The sequence below is a fragment of the Neolamprologus brichardi genome, chromosome 4 (assembly GCF_056152115.1).
Source record: "Neolamprologus brichardi isolate AB-2024 chromosome 4, ASM5615211v1, whole genome shotgun sequence".
Lineage (NCBI taxonomy): Eukaryota > Metazoa > Chordata > Actinopteri > Cichliformes > Cichlidae > Neolamprologus > Neolamprologus brichardi.
In genome coordinates, this window is record NC_142107.1 from 18488279 (window position 1) to 18514163 (window position 25885).

Genomic DNA, 25885 nt, shown 5'->3' on the forward strand with positions numbered 1-25885 from the left:
CTTAGCTTGATAGCTGAAGAAAACTAATATCTGAGAGGAAATACTTGCTGTCCAGCTAACTTGCTAAACTACTTAATCAGCTAATTATGCCCCATAATATTAACTCATGTATTATTTTTGGATCTGTCACATCAAAGTTAACTTTATTATCTTGATCAGGTATACAATATAAACTTAATTAGGTACACCTTGCTAGCAGTTTCATCCCCCCCTTTCCTTCAGAACTACTTTAATTCCTCAAGGCATGAATTCAAGAAGAGTTAGCAACATTCCTCTGTGATTTTGGTTCATTTTGACATGATTGCATCACACAGATGCCAGCTGCACATAATTTTGTTTTATCTGCTCCCTCATTCACAAGTGGTCACAAAGCAGATGGATAATCATATTTGATTTGGGAGAGATTTTAACACCAAATTCCCTTCCTGATGCAACCCTCCCAGGGATTTTTGTCTCCTCTTAGTCCTTAGGGATCTCTTATGTGATAGCCAAATGTGCTGACCTCTATGTTATGGAGCCGCAGTTCTCAGTTGCATATCCATGCCATGAATCGCTTGAAATCTGGTGACTGTGGAGGTGATTTGAATAATTTAAGTACTTCATTGTCATGTCCAGGAAACCAGTCTGAGTTGATTTTGTGACGTAGCATGTTATCTTGCACCCGTCAAAAGGTGGGTACATGAAGGAGTGTTTGTCAGCAATACTCAGGTACATTCAGAAATTTAAATCCTGTCAGCCATCCAGAGTGCACCAAGAAAATATCTTCCAAATGTTACACCACTCCATATTGACAAGGTAGCTTCACAGAGTTGCTGAAGATATGCTGGCTGCTCTATTGGATTAAGAGCTGGTGACTGTGGAGGGTATTTGAGTACTTTGAACGCACTGTCACATTCAAGAAACCAGTTTTAGATGATTTGAACTTTGTGGGAATGTATGTTATCCTGCCAGAAGCAGCTACTGGAAAATGTATACGTTGCAGTGACGTCAGATGCAGAGACGTCAGCAACAATACTCAGGTAGGCTGTGGTGTTCAGACAATGCTCAGATGTGACTAAAGGGTCCAACATGTGCAAATAAAATGTTTCTCACACCATTACACCACCAACAATTGCAGCATAAATCCAAACTATTCAGGCAAAGCAAATTTTCCCAATTTTGTTTAAATTCACCCGAATCCCCGTTCTGATGCTCAGTTGGAATTCAGCAGGTTTTCTTGGCCATGCTTAAATGTCTAAAATGTTATTGGCTCCTATGTGTTTGGCCAGTTAGACATTTGCCTTAATGATCAGTTGATAGGTGCACCTAACAAAGTGTTTGGCAAATCAAAGCACAACATAATACAAGGCAACAGTACAGGACTGTCTCGGGTGGTTTATTTCTCATCATTGCTTGGCTCGTGAGAGCTTGCTCGCACATACTGCAAGCTGCAGCTCCCTTTGCCTGTCATTAATAACAGTGGATTTACACCACTTGCACAGAAAACCTGAAATAGCTGAACACATATAGGACTCACAGTTACACATAATTATATTATAATAATTATACATTGACATAAATGACATGGATACGTACCTTACACAAAGCAATCATTAAAGTTATTTTTAAGAAGATAGTGACTTCTTTAGTTTATATACAAGTGGATATTAGACTCTCAAAGAATGTGTGTTGTCTGCAGTTTGCAGAACTTATACATTTAATTTAAGAATTTCCTCTCCTGTCTCTCCTGTGCAGACATCTCATGCTCTCATGCCACCCATTAACCTCATTTCCACTTAGACATAACCCCACATCTCAGTAAGCAGGCTACCATGATGTGCCTCATCATGTCTGCCTGTTTACTCTCAATGTTCAGCCACTTTGTCATCTTCAAGCCCTTTTTTCCCTCAGCTGTCTCTATATGTAACAGCAGGCCACAGTAGAGTTCCCACGGTTCTGAAGTCTTAAAAAAACAACAGCAGAAAATCCCCCTTTCCATTTGTCCACCCCTCGTGTGTTCTCAGTTGAATGTTTTTTTATTTACTTTTACTTTTTTCACATATAAGCTATCATCCCCCGGGAGGCAAATGTAAGCCGCAGAGCCGGAGGAGCTAGTGTAGGAGGAAGATCAGATAGCAAAACTTCATAACGCAAATACACATTTTCCCACGTCAGTGACCGTGGGGCGCATTTCATAAGCTGGCTGACCGCACACCTGAAATACACCTTAAAAACTCATATCCCCGATTTGACCTTCCCACCTGCCAGCTAAACCCACCAAAGCAGGAAACGGTATGCTGAGTGCAGTTAACCAAAAGCTGATTTTGCCCGAGCGTGATTGTGTTTGGATATTGGACCAGTGTGACAGCATTTTCAGACTCAGCGTAAAGCTTAAAGGGCTCCAGATAGATCTGTAACATAGGTCAGAACCCCTCCACCCCCTTTCTTCCTCCTGCTCCACTCCTTGCTTCTTGTTCAGTCTTAATTGGCTGCCATCTGACCCAGTCGGCAGCTCTTTATTCAGGACAACTGGCGCTATGCTCATCCCAATATGTCACTCATCTCCACAGATGGCTCTAGAGCCAATAGATCCGAATCAGTCGATACTGAAGTTTGGTTTTCATTGCCTGCAGTGTATTACCTACACACTGCACCCACACCCACAGCTTAATACCAGTAGAACAGTTAACTATTATAGCTTTTCTACTCATTTCTCTATTTCTGTCATTTCTTCTAGTGGCAATTCTTGGACACTGATAGCAGTATCTTAGCAACCAGACAGAGATTAAGAACGGGACACAGGGATAAAGATTCAATAAATGGACAAATGTACAGATAAGAAGCATTGTCTGCTTCTACAAGCACGACCATACATAAACACACCGCTGCCACTACAAACTTCCCAGGGTTGATTTTTGTAGGGAATTGTTTATCTAATTTCTTTCTCATTTTTAAAATGTATTTATTTAAGTAACTTACTTGTTCTATTGTTATAGAAGCTGGCACATGTCCAAGTGCTCCAACATTTACTGGAATCGAGGGAGGTCTTCCGTGGCATGAAGCTGTGAAACTCAAGTCTCTAGTGAACTTTTAATAATAGCTTGAAGCAAAGCCAGACATTAAAACAAAATCAGGAAAGGCCTGCAAATAGTTGCCACTTACTTATTGCTGTTACTCTATCGCCATTTACTCTATTTTCTCTTCTAGGGATTCTATAAAATCTTAGTGTTTGATATGTCATGTGTTTCTAGTTTTGCCAGAACACATTTCACATTTTGAGGCGACTGTTATATGCTGTACTCTTATCGGTCCAGTAGAGGGCATGGAGGCATGCAAAGCGAATAACATTTAACAGGATTTAACAGCCACTTTAAGCAGTGTTTACATGCAAAGCAACACAAATCACCAGCTGAGGTTTTCACAGCAAGCCACCATACAAGCTCTATTTAATCACAGGTCTCTAATGAGTAAAGCTTACACTTGTAGTCTGCCACTGCAGTTCAGGTTTCTGACTAATAGGCATTTGTAGTCTATATGTTGTAGACTACTTTTATCGCAAGTGATAAAATAATGCATTCATTCTGGTGGGTACTCTTTTTTATAGGCATTTTTGCCATTCTTAGAGTATAATAATCTAGTGATTAAACTAATAGCATCATTTAGCGCAATTTTGTTGCACGTGTACAACGACAGTGAAGAGCTATTTTATTCTGTTGATGGATTTCTCTTTCCACCAAAAGCAATATTTAACTAAAAATGTATTTATTTCTTATGAAGCGTTGCCAAACTGCTGATGTTCTCAAAATCGAATCAGTTTCATTTCATCACTTGTTTGAGCCACAGCTTTCAGAGTTTTGCAGACCTGCTTAAAAATGTCTCTAGAAGGTACAAAGACTCCTAATTTCACTCCGATGAGTCACTTTCTGTACACTCTGGACACTCTTGTAACCCCGCAAGTAATCCATCAGCACCGATGGTTATCAAACAACTAAGAGAGCAGTCTAAACATGTCACGGCACAAATACTGTACACACAGTGGATGGGAGTTTATTACAGTATTAGGCGGTGGGTTATGACCCAACATGCAGAATGAGGAAGCGTGAAGTTGCACAGACACATACGACTCACTTCAGATCCCGGTTCATTTGCTGTCCAGTCATGGGAACTTTAACAGACCGTCTAGCTATACTGGTTCTCCTTTTGTCCACAGCATCAAACGTTTGCGGTAAGATGGTTTTATTAATAATATTTTATTCAGCCTTAGGCTATTTTTTTTCACCTGCCGATGTGTCTTTTTGTCGCATGTCTTTGAAAGTTCCGCGTAGCATAAAGTCGATACATGTGCGTGTGATCACAGTTATTTAATAGCCTACAATTTTCTGAAAAGGAAAAATAAAACCGCAGCTGAATATCTTAACTAGATAGGCGCTGCTGTTTAGGATCTGTAATTGCGCTGCTTCCTCGTAGCTTTCGCCAGCTCTCCTTATAAGGGAGTGAAAATAGCCGGGATGTGTGTCCCATTGGAAAGTGACCTGCTCTGGCTTCTCTGTACTCCACATTATAACGCTCATTATTTCAACTTAACTAATAATTTTATTTTATTTTCACTTGTCATCAGTTCAACTTAAATACCTTAGCACTCAAACTAACTTTTGATTTCATTGATGATCATTTTTACTTGTTACAAAACAAAGCCAATCAATAAATGAACTTAAGTTTTGTGAATGAATGAATGAAAAGCAACATACAATCAGGTGAGTGTAGTAAGCAAGTGCATTTACATGAGATGATCTTTGACTATGCCTGACTATAATTACTTACTGGCACTTATTTATGAACTGAACGAACTTAGGTTCATGTTTTTATATAATACTTATTCTCTCAGATCATTTACTTTAGCTCACATTTAACAAACTTATCACTGCTGACCGTGTTTCAGTGTTAATCTACAATCAGCCACACCCAAAGGCCTCACAAGAGGCTGAAAGGGTTTTTTCAGCCTCTTGTTTTTACACATTCAACTCAATTTGAAGAATTTAATTATATCCTCTTAGACTGTATCAAACACTTAGAATCGTATAGTATCTGAAAAGTAGCATCTTAGTGCTACTTCGTGTAAAACCAGTCAACAATGTATACCAACTGGTTAGAAAGTAAGAAAAGACAAATACTCTATAGTATTGCATGTATTTTTACATTTTTCTGGGTGTCATTTTCACAGATTCCAATATATGCACATCACGAGGGGTCACAACATGTCAACAGTGTCTGGCTGTTCATCCGAGCTGTGCATGGTGCTCTCAGGAGGTAAAAACACACATAGACACAGTTTCTACTCACTCCTCCCCCTCATTCCTCAGTGAAGCAAGTTAGAACTGAAATCTCATTCCCCACCAGCTTGCTTCATTCCATCACCCTCTAAAGCTTTTTCATGGTACCTAGTCAACACAGATATACACCCTAGGCTCTCAAGCATAATTAAGAGAAAATTGTCCTGCTGCATTCAGATAGCTAGGGCAGGCACCTCCACAGATATTGGTTATTTGTTTGGCAATTTTCTTGTTGTTGTTTTTTGTTTTTGTTGTTTGGGGGGGGCATCCAGATGACTAAAGGGATTCATCAAAATGTCTGGAGACTGGGGTTCTTTTGTTTGTTAAGAAAATGTGTAAACCACTACACTATGGAGCCACTTGCTGTTGTATTATATGCATTAAATTAACTAATGAATGCAAAAGGCCCAACAGAATGGCTGTGATTGTTTCAGGAGTTTGGGAAAGGGGCATCTGGCAAATCTCGCTGTGACCTAAAAGTGAATCTACTGAAAGAAGGATGCAGCGCAGCGTCACTGGAGTTTCCCTCCAGCACCCTCACTATTCAGCAGGATGTGCCGCTTAGTGACAAGGCATCGGGAACAGCCAAAGATGTTACTCAGATCAAGCCTCAAAAACTCCACATGACTCTAAGACTAGGTATGTTAACACCCAACCAGATATCATCTGTATAAAGATCAGGAGATACATGCAACAGCACCATTATGCAACCGGCCATAAAGAGTCATTGTTATTGTTCTACATGCAGAAATAGCATGACGGTTGTAAACTGATATTAATATTACATCTTTTTGTCCTGATAGTGGACACCTTTTGAGTTAATTGTGCTGTGTAATTAATCAGTTTTATCCTCTGTCCCTTGTCCAACCCTGTGGTCCTCTTCTCGTTCCCCTCAGGTGATGCCAAACGTTTCACTGTGTCTGTGAAACAGGTGGAGGATTATCCCGTGGACCTCTACTATCTGATGGATCTCTCATATTCAATGAACGATGACTTGGCTCGCCTCGTCACCTTGGGCAATGATCTCGCTGCAGCCATGGGCAAAAAAACAAGCAACCTGCATATGGGGTTTGGGGCCTTTGTGGACAAGACTATGTCCCCATACATGTACACTTTTCCTTCACAGGCAGTCAGTAATCCGTGCTATGGGTAGGTATGATGCAGGCTGTTGTTAGGTTTAAAGTAGATAAGGAGCTCTGGTGGAGATTTTTCTACCAGATGTGTTTAGCAACTTGAAATCGATTTTCCTTTTTCACTGATTCACTTTCCCACTATCTCACGCTTAATATAAACAGGATTAGTGCGCAATGCCAGGCTCAGTTCAGTTTCAAGAATGTGCTGTCACTGACAGACAAGGTATCTCGCTTCACTGAGGAGGTGAGGAAACAGCAGATATCGAGAAACAGGGATGCTCCAGAGGGTGGATTTGATGCTGTCATGCAGGCGGTGGTGTGCAAGGTATAAATAACATAAATATGTCAACTACAGATACACGTCCTCAGAGATTTGGCAACACAGTATGCCCCTATGACAAAAAAAATGTTTTCTTTTCCTACAGTAGCTGATTTTAAATATACACATAAGTCTCTAAACATATACTTTTCTATTATCAGCTCATTTTGCATTTTTTTAACACAAAATATTGGTAGTTTTTTCAACTTAATTATACATTTGCTGTATGCTTTATCTTGTTTGTTTGTTTTTTGGTATATTTAACTTTTTATATTATATTTTATATTATATTTGTGTATCCATCATAATTAGGATAAGATTGGCTGGCGTCCGGATGCGTCGCATCTTCTGGTGTTTACCACTGATGCCAAAACTCATATTGCTCTGGATGCGCGCATAGCTGGTGTTGTCCAACCGAATGATGGAGAGTGTCACCTTGATAGTGACAATCTTTACAACAAATCTACATTGCTGGTAAAGAGAGACAGTTAAATGCATAATTTTAAATGTTTTTGGACAAAGTGCCGCTTTTCCAAACTACGTTCTTCTGGTGTCTTCCAGGACTATCCCTCTTTGGGGCTCTTAACGGAAAAAATGACAACAAACAACATAAATTTAGTTTTTGCTGTGACCAACGAAGTGATACCAATTTACAATGTAAGGAAAATGGACTGCTTGTGTCACGTGATAAATTTACTATTGTAAAAAACTTTCACTATCTTAACACAATGTCTCTATTGCCAGGAATACAGTAAGCTTATTCCAGGCACAACTGTGGGAACTCTGTCTGGTGATTCTGGGAATGTTATTCAGCTTATTGAGCAGGCATATGCGGTAAGGAGTTTTTGAGGTTGGAAAGACAAGTAGAATTTGCAAAATAATGTTGTCTATTTGATCTGTAAAGGTACACTAGAACCAATATGTGATTTATACCTTTAATCTGAGCAGAAAATTCGGTCTAAAGTGGAGCTGGAGCTGTTGAATGTCCCAGAGGAGTTAAATCTCTCTTTCAACGCCACTTGTCTAAATGGAGAGGTCATCCCCGGAATTAAGTCCTGTAGTGGCCTCAAGATTGGAGACACAGTAAGTAACGGTTCAGGAATCTTCAGTATGCATCCAGTATTTCTACACAGACTATCAAAGAGGCATTTCTTCCTCTTCAGGTGTCATTCAGTGTTGAGGCTCAGTTGCGGAGCTGTCCTAAGAAGAAGAGTCGCACCTTTACCATCAAACCTCTTGGCTTCAAAGATGCCCTTGAGGTTACGGTGGATTTTGCCTGTGGTTGTGAGTGTGAGGCAAAGGCACAAGCCAACAGCCCCCTCTGTAGCAACGGCAACGGGACCTTCACGTGTGGTGTTTGTCAGTGTCACCCAGGTCGGCTGGGCCCGCATTGTGAGTGCTCACTTGAAGACTACAGTCCATCTGATAATGCCAACTGCATCCGGGAACCAGACGGCCCAATCTGCAGTGGAAGAGGCGACTGTCTGTGTGGACAGTGCTCGTGTCATACAAGAGAGTTTGGTCAGGTGTGGGGAAAGTACTGTCAATGCGATGACTTCAATTGTCTGCGCTTTAAAGGAGCTCTGTGTTCTGGTAAGTAAATTGTTGTTGTTGTTGTTTTTTTATTGTCAAATCTTAAACCATCAGTTTAACATTTTGCAATAGCACAAAACCTGATGCACAAACTGGATATCAGTCTTCACTGACAGAACAAATTGCCTCCTGAGCAAAGGAGGCAACACATTGCTTCATCAAGGTGCAAAAAGCTTTTAGCTTCACCTAAGAACCAAGAGGAACACACACGTGCTACACCCAATATATTTAGGTCAGACAACCACATACAGTACAAAAAACAATTTTTTGTCATACACATGGCCTTTCACGGCCACATCCAGGTCATCGTGACACTCTATCCGTAGTCGATCAAAGTAAACGTGCAGTGGTATGTGCAAGTATATTATTCTAAAATCATGACATTTATAACATCTGTAGTAAGGATCTAAAGAATTTCTAGAGACTTTGTAAAAATGTCCAGGTTATTAAAACATCAAGCATATTTTCTTAGTTTTGCGGTTATGTTTCCATGCTGATTTGGGGATTTACACAAAATCCCCCTTCACTCAATCAGCTTTTGAAAATATCAAATCATGGGCATTGAACTACCTGCAGGGCACTAAAGATACACAAGATAATATTATATCATATTAAAAGCTGTTTTTCTTCACTAAGAGCAGGAAAAATGAAGTTTCTCTTCCCTTTTCTTTCCTTGCTCTGAGGCTTTGTTGTATGCTTTCTTCCTTTCTCTCTTTGTATATAAACATATCTCAGTTGGTTTACATAGTTTTCCTGTTACATAGGTAGATAAGCCAAAAAACTAGGGTACTTAAAGTTCCTGTGCCATCATTAAGACAGTCTTTTCTTGCTTATAACAGACATGTAAATTAGTACAAAATTATTAAACATAAGCAATCATACTTATCAAATGACCAACCCTTTGTCAGACCTGCAAATATGATGTCTGTGCCCTGTAGAAGGCCAGTCAGAGAACACACCCATGTTTTTGTGATATGCACTTGCTATCTCTATCATTCCCAAATGCAAGTTGGTGCAACTCACTACAGAGTTACTCAATTACAATAATAAAACTTTAGTAAGCTTTGTCCTTGAGTAATTTATTGTTGCAGCATTTTGGCTCTATGATTGGTAAGAAGGAGTATGACTAATAGTAGAACAGGAAACTGCTCTTTCATCTTTATCAGTAACGAGCAGAGCAGACTTTGTGCATATTAACCCTAACTAGAAAGAAATGAAGAGAATCTCAAGTTTTCTATATTCTACTTTTTATTTTATTTTATTTTTTAAAAGAAATAAGGAAACTTTTCCTATTAAGGTTAGTACTCGGTCTGTGTTTACTCAAGCTTTGGAGTAAACATGTCAAGTACACGGACTTGTGTTACTAAGGTACCTCTTCTTTCTACAGTAGTGAGGACGTGAATACCATGAATCATGTACTTACAAGCAAAGCTCATGGAGCTATAAGAAAGTGCATTCAGACACAATAAGTTAGCCTGAAAGATCCTGACAGCTTTCATTACAGGATGTGTAAGAAAAATCCATTTTAGAGATGTTAGTCAGTCACCCACATTTTACAAGTATATTACTGAAATTTGAGACAGTTAGTAGTCCACTGTAATTTTCAGTAAAGTGCAGAAATATGACATGAAAGCCCCAAATTAGGCGTGCATCCTCTGGAATCAAGTTTTACCTTAAATAAACTTATATTGTCAAGCTGAAATCTAAATGTGACATACTTGTGTCAACAAGGCAAATGCTCACACAGGTTCTTTCTTAAGGGAGATTAACTTTTGCAGACACAAAGCCAGTACTGGTGTAAGTCAGTCTATAGAGCATTAGTGCTAAACCGCAGTGTGCAGAAGTGGTATTTAAAGCACGAGTGCCCCTTGGCTGCATCTTAGTTGAAGCTACCACGACACAGGGCATAAGAAAAGTTAAATCTCTGTGACGTTCCCTGTGGGTGTGCAGATCTCCTACTGATATGAAGCTGTTTCAGGGCTCAAGAACAGGAGCCAGCAAGCATAGCCCCAGGGAGCACAAATAGGAGGGAGGAGACTACAGCAAAGTTTGCATTCCTCTGCGGATTTTTGTTTTTTTACCTTTCCTCATCAGTACACTGCACTTGATTCTGTTTCCGCTTCTTCTCCAACAATGTACGGTTATCTTTTAGTACTCTGTCTTTATCCCTGTCCTTGTCCTGTTATCGTGGCCCCACTATTAACCTGTGCTCTGGGATTTGTTTAATTAACTGTGCTTGCTCACAAAGAAATGAGCATGATGTAAAACTAAAAACCCCTTTTCATGTTTGTGAATCATCTTTCAGTTAATGAAAGCAGCACAAATACTGACTCCTGTTGTGTAGAGGAAAACAAAAACTAACTTGTGACTCAAAGCATTTGTAACCAAATAGATGTTACGCATTTTTCTTGTTTCCAAAGCCTTTATACATATCTCAGCTCTTATGTTGTTGACAGAGTTATTGAGAAAGATTACACAACAACTCCACCGCCGGGCTTTATATGTGAAATTGTTAACCATTAACACGGACGGCCCTGCTTAAAACACATTTTAAAAAGAAAAGCCTCAGCTGACAGGGTGAACACGGTGGAATTGTTTGTTGAAGCTTTGTTGATTTGTTTTGAGCTCTGGAATTAGTTACCCTTACAACTTCTGTAATCTTTCAAGACTAGTCACTCCCCCTGTCTGATCCAGATGGACTGTGACTCACTCGCTTGGCTCATAGTCATCCAATGCCAGATCCTGTTTAGTTTCCTACCCTGTTGTCGCTGGGGCTCTGCAATAATATCTAAGGTGGTGTAATGTGCTGATGTGGGGTGTTGCACAGTAATGCAGGAAGAAAAGCTCACCAACCAATCTTCTCAGGAAATGGATGAGAGCTTCCTAAAATGACTGGGTGTTTCCATGCTTTCTGTGCTTCACAACATCAGAGGATGTTTGTGTCGCTCTGTGTGTGCCTGCTTGCCCGATGGGATCAGGAATCATTAAACTGTACTTTCACAATAGAACATTTTCTGCCCTTCTCACAATGGGGATGATTAAGGGAAATGCATGACGCCCATTGCTGAGTAATTCAGATGCAAAAACAGCTACCAAGTTATTGCTTAACACAGCAGCATTTTCAAGGGAAGATTCAAATGATGTGGGAAGAGATCTGAAACAGATGATTGTTTTCAAACGCTTTTTATTATTTAAACAAAACAGTTCAAACAAAGAAGGTCATGACAAAGGCAAAGTTATCATTTTTAACAATGAATAACAATGAAGATCTAAATATAGACCTAAAACAATTAAGCAATAAAACCACATCACTTAAAACATAGTACAACACTCTTTACTTCTGGCGCCCCCCATGTGCGGCAGCCTGTTACAGCAGCTCTGCTCATTTCTGAGCTTCTTTCTTATTTCCTCTTTATTTTCTCATAATTTTTAGCAGTTGGATTCTGCATGTACTACTGTTTCATGCTAGTTCTGGTCATTTTTCTAACAAATTTCCCACGAGTGGGTCTAATAAAGGTTTATCTCTCTCTCAAACACTCGCTCTCTTATTCCACTTCCTTCAAAGAACATTACAGTGACCTTGCATTCATTTCATGAAGAATAACACTCATCCTATCTAAGCACACTAATTAGGTAATATAGGTAAGTATACACACAGACAAATGTGCACACAGATTCATTTATATTTATGCAAGTAGTATTTTGTAGGTTTGTGTGTGTTTCTTGTAGTTGTGCACTTAAACTGTATATTTTTTATTTCAAGTATAACAGAATAAATTTGAGCACTTTTATAGTCTTGCCAAAAACTCACTTTATACCACAAATGACACTGTCTTTTTACAGAAATGTGCACACCTTACAGTCACACCTTCACCTAAATGAACCTACCCAGGTCTAGCCAGTCAGGCTGAAACCTATATTTAATCCCAGGATCTTTTTGCTGTGCCTCTACCATGTTAGACACTGCATCACCATGCTGCCACAAAGAATTAGCTTTTCATTCTTTTTCATTCTTTCAGGTCACGGGAAATGTGATTGTGGGGTGTGCAAGTGTGACGCAGGATGGAAAGGAGAAAACTGCAACTGCACCACACGCACAGACACCTGCATGTCCAGCACTGGTTTCCTGTGCAGCAGCCGGGGTATCTGTGATTGTGGCGTTTGCCTTTGCACTCAGCCCGGTGCCTACGGAGCCACCTGTGAGAAATGCCCCACCTGCCCTGATGCCTGCACGCTAAAAAAGTGAGTTAATCGGAGATGACAAAACAACAGAAAAATCATATGGGAACTTGTAATTTTCAACCAAATGTAGACACATTTTCCTTGGACAAATTGATTTACCCTACAATTTGTCACTTTACAACCTAACAATTTCACTGGATTAGTGAGATATCTTGTTTAATTTTAGGGTAAGTGATTGATCAACTTATTGAACAATTATCAAATCATCCCTATGTGTAGACAGCATACTTGGCTTCTCAGGGCCCTACCTGTTGTTGGCAAAATAATGTTCTGCAAATAACTCAGTTTGATTACGTTTTCCACATTCCATAACACAAACTACTCCTACATATTTTTTTAGTGCAGACGCTATCGTGTATAAGAGATGTAATGTGTGATGTCCACTGAATGCATACGAAGTGAACCACTTACTGTTTTTGCAGGGAGTGTGTTGATTGTCTGCACTTCAAGAGAGGACAGTACATCAAAGACAACAGTTGTAATAGAATGTGCACAGATGAAATTAAAGTAGTGGATAACCTGGGTGAGAACTCCACCATTTCTAGTCTCTTTATTGCTGCTATCCTGGCCTGTTGTGGTAATGTTTTTATTTCTGCTTCAGATCATATGAGCATAATAAAATTAAAAGTATTTGGAGGCCTCATGAAAACATTGTGGTCAAAGAGTATTGTGGACTGCTCGATACTTTAGTCTCATAAACATACCTTAAAACAATGTATTACCTTGTTCTTCATCTTCACACGATCTCGTCCCACACAAGCGGAAAAACGCAACGGAGTAAACTGCTCGTACAAAGATGAGAACGACTGCGTGCAGCACTTCCAGTATTATGTAGATGATGGTGGCCAATCCATTCTGAGCGTCGTGAAAGAACCAGGTACTGTGAAAGTTTGTGTGCATTTATGGGATTCTTAAACTGCCCGAGAACTGAGTGTTATAATTTAGGCACATTATTAGGGGAGAATAGTGTGTGCTACAGTTCCATTTCCGTCTGTTTTTCTGGACAGCCATAGCAACAGGGGAACAGTGTGTGCATCTTGTAATGTGTTATTATCTAAAGAACACATGATCAGCCAGTTAACCACATCCACACTCTCCCACACCACAGAAACTCAGACACATAGCATTGATGCTTCAAATAATTGTGAAATGTCTCTCACCAGATTGCCCTGATTGCTTAACTTCTGATTGCACTACATTTCTTAGCAAACACGATGGTGCCAAAAACTGTGAATTAGCTCAGTTTCTCCCTCTCTCATGTCTGTCAGAGTGCCAGCCTGGTGCTGACATCTTGGTGGTGCTGCTGTCGGTGGCTGGAGCCATTCTGCTACTGGGCCTTGTTGGCCTGCTCATATGGAAGCTGCTGGTCACAATCAAAGATCGCAGAGAGTTTGCCAAGTTTGAAGAGGAGAGAGCCAAAGCCAAATGGGATACGGTGAGAAATAACTCCATTAAAACACCAGAGTACAACAAAAGCAATATCGTTTGGCTTTCTATAACCTCTAGTGCTTTTAACAAATCTTTTTTCAATTTTAAGACCCAAACATGAATATTTATAGGTTTTTTTTCTTTATTCTTTTGAATTTTAAATTGTTTCCATGATATTCATTTTTTTACTTGCTTTTATTATTGTTCAGCACTTACTTTGTTTGTAACTTTGTTTTTTAAAAAGTGATTTTCTAAATACAAGTAAAGTAATGCCAATACACTGTAATAACAGAATATATCTGCCCTCTAGTCTAGCCTGCATATGGCAATGTTACATATCACCATGGAGCTGAAGTAAACAACACTGTTTTATTTTCATAGGCTAACAATCCTCTGTACAAAGGAGCCACCTCCACCTTTACTAATGTAACATATCGGGGAAACTAACGACTAATGGCCAGGAGGAAAATCTCAGGGGTCAACGACAAAGAGGGAATGTAGCAGCACAGAAATGGATTGCAAATGAACATACTGTACACTGTCATGTGACCAGCTACTGTAGCTGAAAAAGCAGTTAATGTGGTCAAGAACTTGATGTAATGATTGTACATAATATAAAAGGTAAAAAATAAAACAAAATGTTTTGTTATAAAGAACAGATGGCTGTGTTCTTAGTCATTCTGTTTCTACACTGTTTCACTTCTGGTGTGTTCTAAAATACTAAATGTGCATTTAAGAGAAGGAGATTGGTTGTTACTGTGGTTTCTCATTTTTGTGGTATTGTGTCCACCACTGCAATATTTTTTTAGATGAATATTTCTGTACACCCATTACCACTTCTCCTTTTTCCTAATAGTCAGTTATAACAGTAGCAGCAATGAAACTGCAAGAATTCAGCTACTGCAGATCTAGTTCATAGTGATGTCTGGGATGTACGCTGTATTTAAACCTCCTAGGACCTGACGTCCACATATGTGGACATCACATTTTGGGTTTTCTAGACCAAAATACTAAATTTTGCTCTACAAGGTCCTGATATCCACTTATGAGGACATTATAGTTCCACTGTTCTATCAAAATTTGAAGTGAATGTCCTCATATGTGGATCTCATTTTTCTCAGAAACAAAAATCAGGTAAAAAAAACAAAAATCACATAATTCTTTGTTTTTACATTCATCAGGTCCCAATCAGCCCAAATAGCAAAGAGCAATTAAAAATGCATGCTATGAAAAAGTTTGGGTCTTAGAAGGTTGAATGCAAAAAAGTAATTGCCACTTCAATAATCTTATAGCATAATTCTATAAAGATTTTCTTCTATTTTGGTGCTTTTGGGGATTTTTTATATATATTTTTTTCTTTTGTAAAATATATAACTTATTCTGTGCTCTGTTGTGCCTTTGCTTTTGTAAATGTAAGTTCGATTTGATTCAGTTCTCTACTGACCACCACTGTGCCACACTTTTTTAGCCTCTCTAAAATGTGACGTACATTTTGGTTTTACATTCGTGGTTCTCTCAGGATGTTTGCATTTTTTCAAATCTTTTAAAGTTGTTAGCGGTTAAGTTGAAGACACAAATATTCAAGCAACTTTTGTGTGTCACTTGTGTGTTCCTTTGAAAAATGTATATATATTTTTTGCTTATTAAGATCTGACTTAAAACAGAAAATTGAAATTGCAATAAACATTCACTCATACACTCTTCAGCAAGGAGCTAATTGTTTTTGTTTGTTTTGTCTCCCAACTCTATTTATACAAAGATCAAATCCCTGCACAAAGAAATAGAAAATAAGCCTATAGTCACTTGATTTTATGCAATACTTTAATAATGAATTAGCTATGATCATGCACACAGTTTCACTGTGATGTGTGTTTTGGAAACTATATTCTGCAACAACTTATCTGCATTCAAGTCAGTCAACACTTCCTGTTTTGACGCACACAGGATATTCTTTCACATATCTACAGTATGCAGTTCATGCAATATGATATACTTCTCTTCTATCTACATATTGCTGTCATCACTACAAGTATCCAAATTGTTACCCAGTACTGCTTTCAACTGCTTTGCAGTATTTCAATATTCTGGCTTTGTCCCCAGGCTAGTGCAGGGGTTAGAATGGACTAACATAAAGTTAAAACAATGAAGGAGGAGTCAAAATGGTATTATTTTAAAAAAAAGAAGTTTATGGTCTGCTAGTGTTAAAGTTCTGGTTCAGACTGAGGGTTAACGTCAGGGAGAGCCAAGGGCAACATAACAAACAAAACATCCCTGATACGAAAATAAAAGAAACTTACCTAACTCCAAAGGAAACAAAATATATAACCTATAACCATAACCTACCTAAAAACACATAAACAGGAGAAAACAGGATCACAAAACAAAAGGCAGCTCTCCCCTACAAGCAGTCTGAACATGGAAACACAAAATGCACATACACGTCAAAAGTTAAGCCTGCACAAGTATGTCAACCACTACATTACAAAATTACAACCCTTTCATAAACAATATATTGTTTGAATTTACTGTGTTTTCATATATTAGGAAAACGGGTTAGATACTTAACCCCACTTGTAATTTAATTGTTCACAGCCACATGCAGGTGCAGGTTTAACTTCTGGCTTACTTCAAAATTGGTAAACTTTACAAATGGCCTAACATTATATGCAGTTTTAGCTGTTACGGAATGTTTTATGTTTATTATTTGCTTCTATTGTATTATATTTACCTGAATGTAGGATTGGTGAAGCTGTGATGTCACACAGGCGGTAGGATTAATAGTGATCCCCGTATCAACACAGCTAGGCGTGAGTAAAATTTGCTCTACAAACTAGGAGAATAAAAAGCTGTGAAGTAACGCCCTGCTGTCTTGCAGAACTCTGTTAAAAATGATTCAGTGTTTGCCACAGTAATTACATGCTAATCAAAAGTAACAAGAAATGATTGCATTTGAATTTCGGTACTTGTGTTACATGTTGCTTTCAGAAATAGTGGAAATACTGTACAAAACTCTTGAGCCACCCCTCATTTCTTTAGATTTTGCTTCCAAGGAGCCAGGTTTTCTTTAATTTTTTAAAGCGGTCTTGAGCAATAGTTCTAGAAGCCTTCTAAAAGTCTTTCGAAAACATTCTCGGTTTCTTCTTCAGTCCAGTCCTTGTACCTGACCATTTCCATTTCTTTTATGAATCATTAAGCACAAAAATGTACCTAACTCAAGGGATTCAAGATTAGGTTTATTTGTCACACACAGTTATGCAAGTGCAATGAGAAAACCAAATCCCTACACAAAGGGATATTAAAGTCTGACTGTGCATAAATAAGAGGAAAACACAAATAGAGACTGAAAACCAATAAACGTTTTGGTTTGGGTTTGTTTTTTTATAACTAGTAGGGCAACTATAGTCGAGTGTAGATGAATAGATGTGTAGAGGGTAGGTAGGTAGTGATCGAGGTGGGCTAAAGTCACCGTCTCATTTAGCAGCCTAATGGCCAGAGGGTAAAAGCTCATGTTAGCCAGAACATGATACTGTATCACTAATGGGAGCATATGAAATAGTCTTTTGCTGGGGTGACGGGAATCTCTGATTCTTTGTGAAATTTCACATTTATTATTTGCTTAGGTTGTATGGATTACCATCCTAAGGGCAAAATGGTGCTATCGGGTGCAGTTCCCCATCCGGGTGGTCATGCCCGCATTCAGACTGATCTCCATGCTGCAAGTGTTTCTGAGCACTCAGGCGTCTGTAATTGTCTGAGGGAATAGAGGGATTGATGGGCTATCTTTACCAGGGTGTTAATGTGCTAGGACCTTGACAGGGCCTGAGAAATGTAAACACCAAGTTTCTGAAGTTATCCACCCTTTCTACATGGGCACAGAGGCTGAAAGCTTTTCTGCTGTTTCCTGGTGTTGTCCACTACCAGCTCCTTGGTCTTACAGACATTCAGCTCAAGGTTATTCCCTTTACACCAGCTCACTAGGTGGTAGAGCTCATACTGGTAGACAGACTCATCATTATTTGAGATCAAGTCTACTATTGCTGTGTTGTCAGTGTGTTTGACTATGATGTTGGAGCCTGAGGTGATCACACAGTCGCAGTTATACGGGGAGTAATTGAGCACCCACCTACATGAACATGGTTTTAACTTGATCAAGCAAGAGTGTTTAATTAGTGTCCTTTGCTTTTGAGGGATAGGTAAGTATTGTAGTTTAACACATAAGGGTCACTGCAGTGTCTAGCCTTGTTTCTATTATCAGATATATGAGTGTGTTATCAAAAATGTTTATTTATTATTCTGTTTCCATGCACCATTAGTGTATTGAATTGTTCGAATGGACCTTTTATTCTGGGATGAAAACGTAGCTCAGTTTCTGATAATATGACACCCCCTATTGGTTATTTGTTACATTTGTGATAAATTGTGTGCAGCAACATGAGTGACATTTCTTTTAGCTCTGGAAATCTGCCTATAATCTATACTAAGACCAAGTCTTTTGCACTACCTCCAAGCACTTTGTTCTCTAGTGATCCTTTTGTATTGTGTGCCTTTCTCTTGTTTTGTATATATTTCTCTTGGTTGTATATATGTCTCCTGTTTTTTTGTTTGTTTGTTTGTTTGTTTTATTTATTCCTGCTGTCTTACTATTTATATTTTCCACAGTTGGCATGGAGCACCCATAATTTCGGTGCACATATAAAATTACAATAAAGGGCTGTTGTATTCTGTTCTTTTCAATTCTATTCGATTCTAAATGGATGTAAGAAAGTGTTAACACTTGAAGCACAAAGTAGTGTGCTGATTCTGAGATGAGATAGGTCAAGGCTAAACTGGCTAGTGTAGAAATGTTTAGCTTATTTTAGAGTTTGGAAATGTGTTAACATAGAATGTAGAATTATTGTAGAGACACTGACACTGCCCTCAATGTAATAAAGGCCTGACTGTGTCATGAACTTAGGAGTAGATTGTAGGAGACCCCTCCCCCAGTTGAACTGTGAAAGGTCTCAACATTTGTAACTGGATAACTGTGGTCTGGTAGGGAGATGGGTTTTATGACCTCTAGGGAGTCACCTACACCCACAGTGTTTTAACTGTCACGCACACTCACTCACGTGCACACACATACATACAGGTATGCGTACACAGTCACACACGAGCACTCACATAGACACAGACACAGAGTTTGCAGCACACTGTGGGGGGTTTTTATGATGGGGACGCCTCTATAAAGCTGGCTGTAACTAACAAAGGGGTGAAGATTTTGCAGAGGGACACACCGGCCTCGTCTTCCTTTCTAGAAGATGCATGCTTAAATGAGGATAAATGAAGATGATGAGTAAAGATGAATAAAGTTTTGTGAAAATGACTACTGAGTCCGGTGCCGTCTCTGGATGCTCGAGGAATAAAAAGAACCGGGGTAAAACTGATTTCGCAACACTAGCAAGGTAACTTCAGTACAAATCTCAACAACAAAGATGAAGATGTCTTTGACATACAGTTAACAACGCCATGTTTTCCCATTGCCTTGATAATATTAGTCTTTTAGTACCAGTTTAGTTGAAAATGAAACTTTATAATGGGTGATGCTAAGGCAAGACTTTTATGTGAAGGCTGTCTGGTGCTTTTTTTAAGAGATGCAAACAAATGAAACCTTCCTTCTTTTCAGTGAGCCACAAAGGCCCGTCCTGAAGCATAATGTGCTTTATTCCTCTTTTTGAATCTAACTGGGATTATGATTTACAAAAAGAACATCATGTTATTATGTTATCATCATTTTTGCAACCAAAGGTGTTGTCTCCTGCTTAGATAACAGGTTTAAGGCACTTCTATAATGGCGGCACTTTTCAGACTCGGCATCCTTCTCATTATAGCAGTCTATAAGTAGTTCTATTCAGAGCAGTTGAAAGTCAGACTGAACAGATGAGTGGGCATGATGCAGCTGAGCTTCAAGAAGTATTCTGCTGTATATAACTACTCAGCAGTTTAAAACTTCAGCTTTTGGCTCACGCAAATTTCTTTAAAATGCATTTTGTTCACTTGCTAACATAAAACTTTGGGCATGTGTAACTTTTGAACATTTGAACATTATATATATAAAAGAAAAAAAACATTTTAAAAGAATATTCATATATGGGCCCATTAAAACAATGCCATATAAAAGAATGACATACTACTGGTTTATTGGAAATTTTGATTTACATAAGAGTTGTTTAATGTAGATTATCTCAGGGCAAAAGGTGTCATACCTCACAGAACGCCCACAGTATGTGAGGACACAGGGCTGTGTCTCTGATACGCTGGTCTGCAGTACGGGGCCCCACAGGGAACAGTGCTGGCACCGTTCCTCTTCACCCTCTACACTGCAGACTTCTCCATCAACTCCCCACGCTGCCACCAACAGAAGTTCTCTGACGACTCTGCCATAGTCGGCCTCATCACAGGTGAGGACGACTCAGAGTACAGACAGTGGACTCTGTACTTTGTGGACTAGTGTCAGCAGAACCACCTGCTGATCAATGCCGGGAAAACCAAGGAGTTGGTGGTGGACTTCCGGAGACGCAGACCCACCACATTGACACCGGTGAACATCCAGGGAGTGGACATTGAGATAGTGGACTCGTATAGGTACCTGGGTGTTCACCTGAATAATAAACTGGACTGGAGCCACAACACTGATGCTCTGTACAGGAAGGGTCAGAGCAGACTCTACCTGCTGAGGCGGCTGAGGTCATTTGGAGTCCAGGGAGCGCTTTTAAAGACCTTCTATGACTCTGTGGTGGCATCTGTCAATTTTTACAGTGTGGTATGTTGGAGCAGCAGTTTATTGACAGCTGAGAGGAAGAGGCTGGATAAACTCATTAGGAAGGCCAGCTCTGTTCTGGGATGCACCCTGGACTCAGTGCAGGTGGTGGGAGACAGAAGGACTCTGGCCAAAATAACATCTCTGATGGACAGAGTCTCCCACCCCATGCATGTAAATGTTGCTGAACTGCAGAGCTCCTTCAGTGGCAGACTGCTGCATCCTAGATGCATGAAGGAGCGTTTCCGCAGGTCCTTCCTCCCTGCAGCTGTCAGACTATACAATCAAAACTGCTCCCAACAAACATAGATGTTTACATCAGTGCTGCAACAGCTTCTACTGTTATAACTGCACATTACTTTTTCTCAGCTTATATATACACTAACTTATTGTAAGTTACATGTCTACTTTTTAATGCACAGGTACAATACACAATCTGCACTTTTCTAATTATTCTAAATATTCTTAACTATTTAAACATCTTTCAGTATCCTGCTCTGTTTGCACACTATCTGTACGCTAATTTTAACAACTGTACTGTACTCTGCTCTGGTAACTTGTCTATGATGTAAATATGTAAAAATTCTGTTTTCTGTTCTGTGTCCTGTTCTTTTTGTATATGTGTGTGTGGTTTTTTTTGTTTTGTGGCTTTTTGGTTGTTGTTTTTTTGCTGCTGATACAACCAAATTTCCCCTTGTGGGACAATTAAATGATTATTCTATTCTATTCTAAATATCCGTCATCAAATGAATCTAATCTAAAATCTGAATCTAAAATTTTCCTACACGATCAGACAAGAGTATTTTTAAAGACGGGTTTTAGTAAGTTTTTCTAAACGAACCTCCCGAAAATCTTCCTAACATATGTTTCCCTCTAGTGTATGAACACCTGTAAGTGCTACCAGAAAAATAACAAAGTGGAAACATGTGAAAAAAGAGTAGTGTAAAGAATTAAAACTAGCCTCTTTTCTTTTTTAAAAAATACACCGTAAAACTCCCGATAGTTTTACTATCCGAGCTTGAAATATGTATCATTATTATTATTTTATTTTATTTGTTAAATACAGCTGTTAGGGCTTTTTACGTTAGTTGTAATATTTCCTCTTGCCTTTGAATGCATCATAATTAAACGTCCGCCCCTTCTTCCGTACGTCAGTTCCAACATGGCGGCGCCCCACGCTGTGGACGGGGTGGAGGGAGGCAGCGGCGAAACCGGGTTGACGCTGTCGGATTCATCTACCTGTTATGTGAAGAGACCTCAGTTCGGGACACGTTTCCTTACAGACCCACGACAGGTCTTCCAGCATAACGCATGGTCGGTATCTTTTATAAGAACTCCCCCCAATGGAGCAGACATATGTTCCTGTGCATCTCTGTCAAGGCTGCTCACTCGGACACTGTTATGACTTGCCATAGATTGTGTGTAATTCTGCGAGCCGTTATTTTTTAACATTGACATTAATTTAAAGTTAACATAACATTATGTTAACACTTAAAATAACATTAACTGAATATGAATTTCTCCTACAATGTAATCACGGGACATGGGTTGAACTGGTTGCTAAATAGCATCTATAAAATTATTGCCAAGTATTTCTCTGCACCTTATTGGTCAGCCTTTCATATCTAAATACGGAGTTATATATAAAACATCTTTAACATGTAGCAAAGATTTGTTTAAAAATGTTCAGGCTACATCATGTCAAAGTACTTTGCAGATTTTATTACACCTGCTTACAACCCATCACCAATCTGAGTGAAAGTGTCATATCTTTAAGTATTTCAGGATTGAGAGTGTTTTTGTGTGCCACGTTGCTTTGGGATAATGGGGGTTTCTCACCATCAGGGACAATGTGGAGTGGACCGATGAACAAGAAGCAACCGCTAAGAAGAAAGTCTTAGAAAACAGTCAGCCGCTACCTCCAGAGAAACAAGGTAGCATCATTGCAGTTATACACATAAACCGCACAATGTGTGACAGTAAAGACCAGTAAGAGATGTATAGCTTATTGATCAGGAGGACAGCCATCCCCAATGTTGCATCCACTTTCCTTTAATTTTTTGCTTCTTGTGAAAGCGACCAGATCTCTGTTGCTGCTGTTAGCACAACAAGATTGTAGCTGTCATTAATTTTTAACCACTTTTTTCACCTTCACTTTAACTTTACAGGTTATGAGATATTATAGTTTGTTTTTGTTTTTTATTTTGCTTTTAAATAGACTTGCAAGAATTTCAGGCAAACTTTTATTCACCTTGTCATTATGAAGTATTATGTGTAGAATTTTGAGGCAAAAATTAAAGGCTGTAACATAACAAAATGTGAAACAGAGGAAATGTTGTGAATACTTCCTGGATACACAATATATATAGTCTTATTAAGTACTTTAAAGTGTTTTGTGGTGATTTGTAAGCAAGGCAACATAATGCTCCATTACTTAAACGCTTGCTTTACTTTGCTTTGCTTTACCTTTGCAGAGGAATACGACAGCCGGGCCAATGAGTACTGGAACGGCTTTTACACAATCCACGAGAATCGTTTCTTCAAAGACCGTCACTGGCTCTTCACAGAGTTCCCAGAGTTGGCCCCACAGTGCAGCCTGAACCATGAATCGCACCCTGGTGCCCCTGGTGCAGTAGAAAGTCAGCAGAACAGTCAGGATGGAGAGCAAAGCGGAGAACATGCAGCTTTGTCTCACACTGATGGTGACTTTCCTGGCTCGTCTGCCACCTATCGCATACTGGAGGTGAGACAGTATAACGAAAGCAAGTTAGCTAAACTTTAAAAAAAAAAGTTAGCTAAATTTTCAGTTAAAGGTTTTAAGAGGATTTGTTGTCATGAAACAGTTTTACTGTTTTATTTGTATAAAACTCTGTACAGGTTGGATGTGGTGTGGGAAACACAGTTTTTCCAATACTAAAGACCAACAAGTAAGTGCTGGCAAAACATTTGAATCTATGTTTAAAAAGCACACATCTTATTTTTTCTCTTGCGGTATAATGTGCACCATAAAACAATAATTTGCCCTTTGCAGTGATCCAGGTCTCTTTGTTTACTGCTGTGACTTCTCCAGCACTGCTGTAGAATTAGTCAAGGTGAGATAATGATGATGGGATCATGAAAGGATGATCATTTCTCAGGTTGTAATCTAGCTAATAAATTAAAACTGTCCTCTTGTCATCAGAGTAATCCAGAGTACGACCCAGGGCGTTGTTATGCCTTTGTTCACGACTTGAGCGATGTAGAAGCCAATTACCCCATCCCTGATGGAACCCTTGATGTTATAGTGCTAATCTTTGTTCTATCAGCTCTGCATCCCAAGAAGTATGAACTTCTTTTTTTTTCCTCTTCCCTTTTGTCTTTCCTTTGGTTTCCCTCGGTAGAAGTAATTAAATTTTCACTGCTTCTTATACTTTCACCGTAACTTCAGGATGCAAGCATCCATCAGTAGACTAGCACGCCTCCTGAAGCCCGGTGGAGTGATGCTGCTCAGGGACTATGGACGCTACGATATGGCACAGCTCCGCTTCAAGAAAGGTTAGGATAAAGTTCTGCAAGACACTGGGTTCAAAATTTTCCACAGTTTGGTGTTTAAAAACATTTTTTTACCTGCTGTAACATGCTTTCTTTTTTTTCAGGTAATTCCAAATCTGTAAAACCCATGATAGTGAATTAAAAAAGTGGTTACGAAAATGAGTGAGAGATGGTCTTAAATATGTTTAAAATGCATTAAGAACTGCTTAAAATGCAAAAAGTAACAGTAAATCCAGCTGTGCAAGAAGTTCGAATTTGAGGTTTAAAAGGGCGATATATTAATGGATCCATGTATGTAATATTATTATGTAATATTACCATGTTCTGGCTTATTATTTACATGACAATGATATGTTATTTTCTACAAGTTGCTGGAAAATAATGTGCTTGTGGTTTGGTTTTTTTAGGAAGGTGTCTCGCCGAAAACTTTTATGTCCGAGGCGATGGAACGCAAGTATATTTTTTTACTCAAGGTACAAAAAAGGTCTTAATAAAGATTTATTTTGTAGAGTTGCTTTCTGATGGTGTATCCAAAAAATATTTCTGTGCTCATTTTAGATGAGCTCCATGAGCTGTTCACTCAGGCTAAGCTGGAGAAAGTGCAGAACCTTGTGGACAGAAGGCTACAGGTGAACAGAGGGAAGCAACTCACCATGTACAGGGTGTGGATTCAGTGCAAATACCGCCAGGCTCCAGTTTAGCCACCTGGGTGCGAAAGTGGGGAGAACCCACCTGACTTGACTGTCAACTACAGCCAAAATTTAGGAAATGAAGAGAAGGTGGTGCTTGCTTTTTCCAGTGGGTGTATGGAGTGGACATGAAAAGCTTTGTGATGAAGGGAATGCAACAGAATATTTACATACTGTAAAGGTTTTACACTATCCCAGCTGCTAAACTGCAGATGGACACTTTTTTTATGCGTAAGTTTCCTGATGGTGCAGCAGTCCTAGCTGCAATAGTCATGTCTTGTCACTTTCTTATGGAAGCCTGTTTCAGCCACTGGAAAAAAATAAAAATAAAAATTACCAGGCAGAGCTAAGTCTAAATCTCAAGTTATCTCGAAATTTCAAGTTGGTTTGCTGAAAATTTCAATTTACTAACTAGATCTCTTAAAATATCACCTTTAATAAGTCAAAATTTCGAAGTACTAAATCAAAACTTTGACTTGAGAAAGACAAAAACATTTTTTTCAGTGATTGTTCAGTTCAGTTATTTAAGAAAGTGCTGGTTACCTGTATGTTTCTCTTCTGACTTATTGTTCCTGATGTTTTGAAATAAACTGAATGATTTTTAAGATTTTCCCTTTTGTACATGCAAAATAAAAATCAATTTTAAAAAAATGAAGTTTATTTTTAATTTAGTATTTAAAATACCTTGAAAATTTCAAGGTTGTGCTTTTTTCCGATGCTACTTTGCTTTACATCTCACGTTTAGTGGTTGACTGGCTGGTTAGGAAAAAAAGACAACAAATCAGTTAGCAATTTGTTGATATTAAGTCCGTAAAGTATGTGGGTGTGAACAAGATGGGAACTTT

General features: G+C 38.9%; 2 protein-coding genes across 2 annotated transcripts; both read left to right on the forward strand.

The window, feature by feature from the left end:
• The first annotated feature begins 4052 nt into the window (after window positions 1-4052).
• Window positions 4053-15729, forward strand: itgb3a (integrin beta 3a). The gene is made up of 15 exons (XM_087839970.1): window positions 4053-4204; window positions 5201-5286; window positions 5744-5948; window positions 6206-6458; window positions 6605-6767; window positions 7074-7235; window positions 7323-7418; window positions 7506-7595; window positions 7710-7844; window positions 7925-8354; window positions 12374-12596; window positions 13019-13119; window positions 13357-13473; window positions 13865-14031; window positions 14406-15729. The coding sequence occupies exons 1-15, from the start codon at window positions 4069-4071 to the stop codon at window positions 14469-14471; spliced, it is 2430 nt and encodes an 809-aa protein (XP_087696096.1). The 5' UTR covers window positions 4053-4068; the 3' UTR covers window positions 14472-15729.
• Window positions 15730-21976: 6247 nt separating this feature from the next.
• Window positions 21977-25691, forward strand: mettl2a (methyltransferase 2A, methylcytidine). The gene is made up of 9 exons (XM_006798280.3): window positions 21977-22134; window positions 22666-22754; window positions 23295-23563; window positions 23698-23747; window positions 23852-23912; window positions 24002-24141; window positions 24248-24354; window positions 24759-24824; window positions 24910-25691. Exons 1-9 carry the CDS (start codon window positions 21983-21985, stop codon window positions 25050-25052), a joined length of 1077 nt encoding a protein of 358 aa, XP_006798343.2. The 5' UTR covers window positions 21977-21982; the 3' UTR covers window positions 25053-25691.
• The last annotated feature ends 194 nt before the right edge of the window (window positions 25692-25885 follow it).

What these genes read in the sequence shown, in the direction of transcription:
- itgb3a (XM_087839970.1), top strand. Translation starts at nt 4,069, where the DNA reads ATGAGGAAGCGTGAAGTTGCACAGACACATACGACTCACTTCAGATCC. An exon ending in ACAACAAATCTACATTGCTG is followed by an intron (nt 7,236 to 7,322) that starts GTAAAGAGAGAC and finishes GGTGTCTTCCAG; the next exon opens with GACTATCCCTCTTTGGGGCT. An exon ending in GAGCGTCGTGAAAGAACCAG is followed by an intron (nt 13,474 to 13,864) that starts GTACTGTGAAAG and finishes CATGTCTGTCAG; the next exon opens with AGTGCCAGCCTGGTGCTGAC.
- mettl2a (XM_006798280.3), top strand. Translation starts at nt 21,983, where the DNA reads ATGGCGGCGCCCCACGCTGTGGACGGGGTGGAGGGAGGCAGCGGCGAA. An exon ending in GCTACCTCCAGAGAAACAAG is followed by an intron (nt 22,755 to 23,294) that starts GTAGCATCATTG and finishes TTACCTTTGCAG; the next exon opens with AGGAATACGACAGCCGGGCC. An exon ending in CCACCTATCGCATACTGGAG is followed by an intron (nt 23,564 to 23,697) that starts GTGAGACAGTAT and finishes AACTCTGTACAG; the next exon opens with GTTGGATGTGGTGTGGGAAA.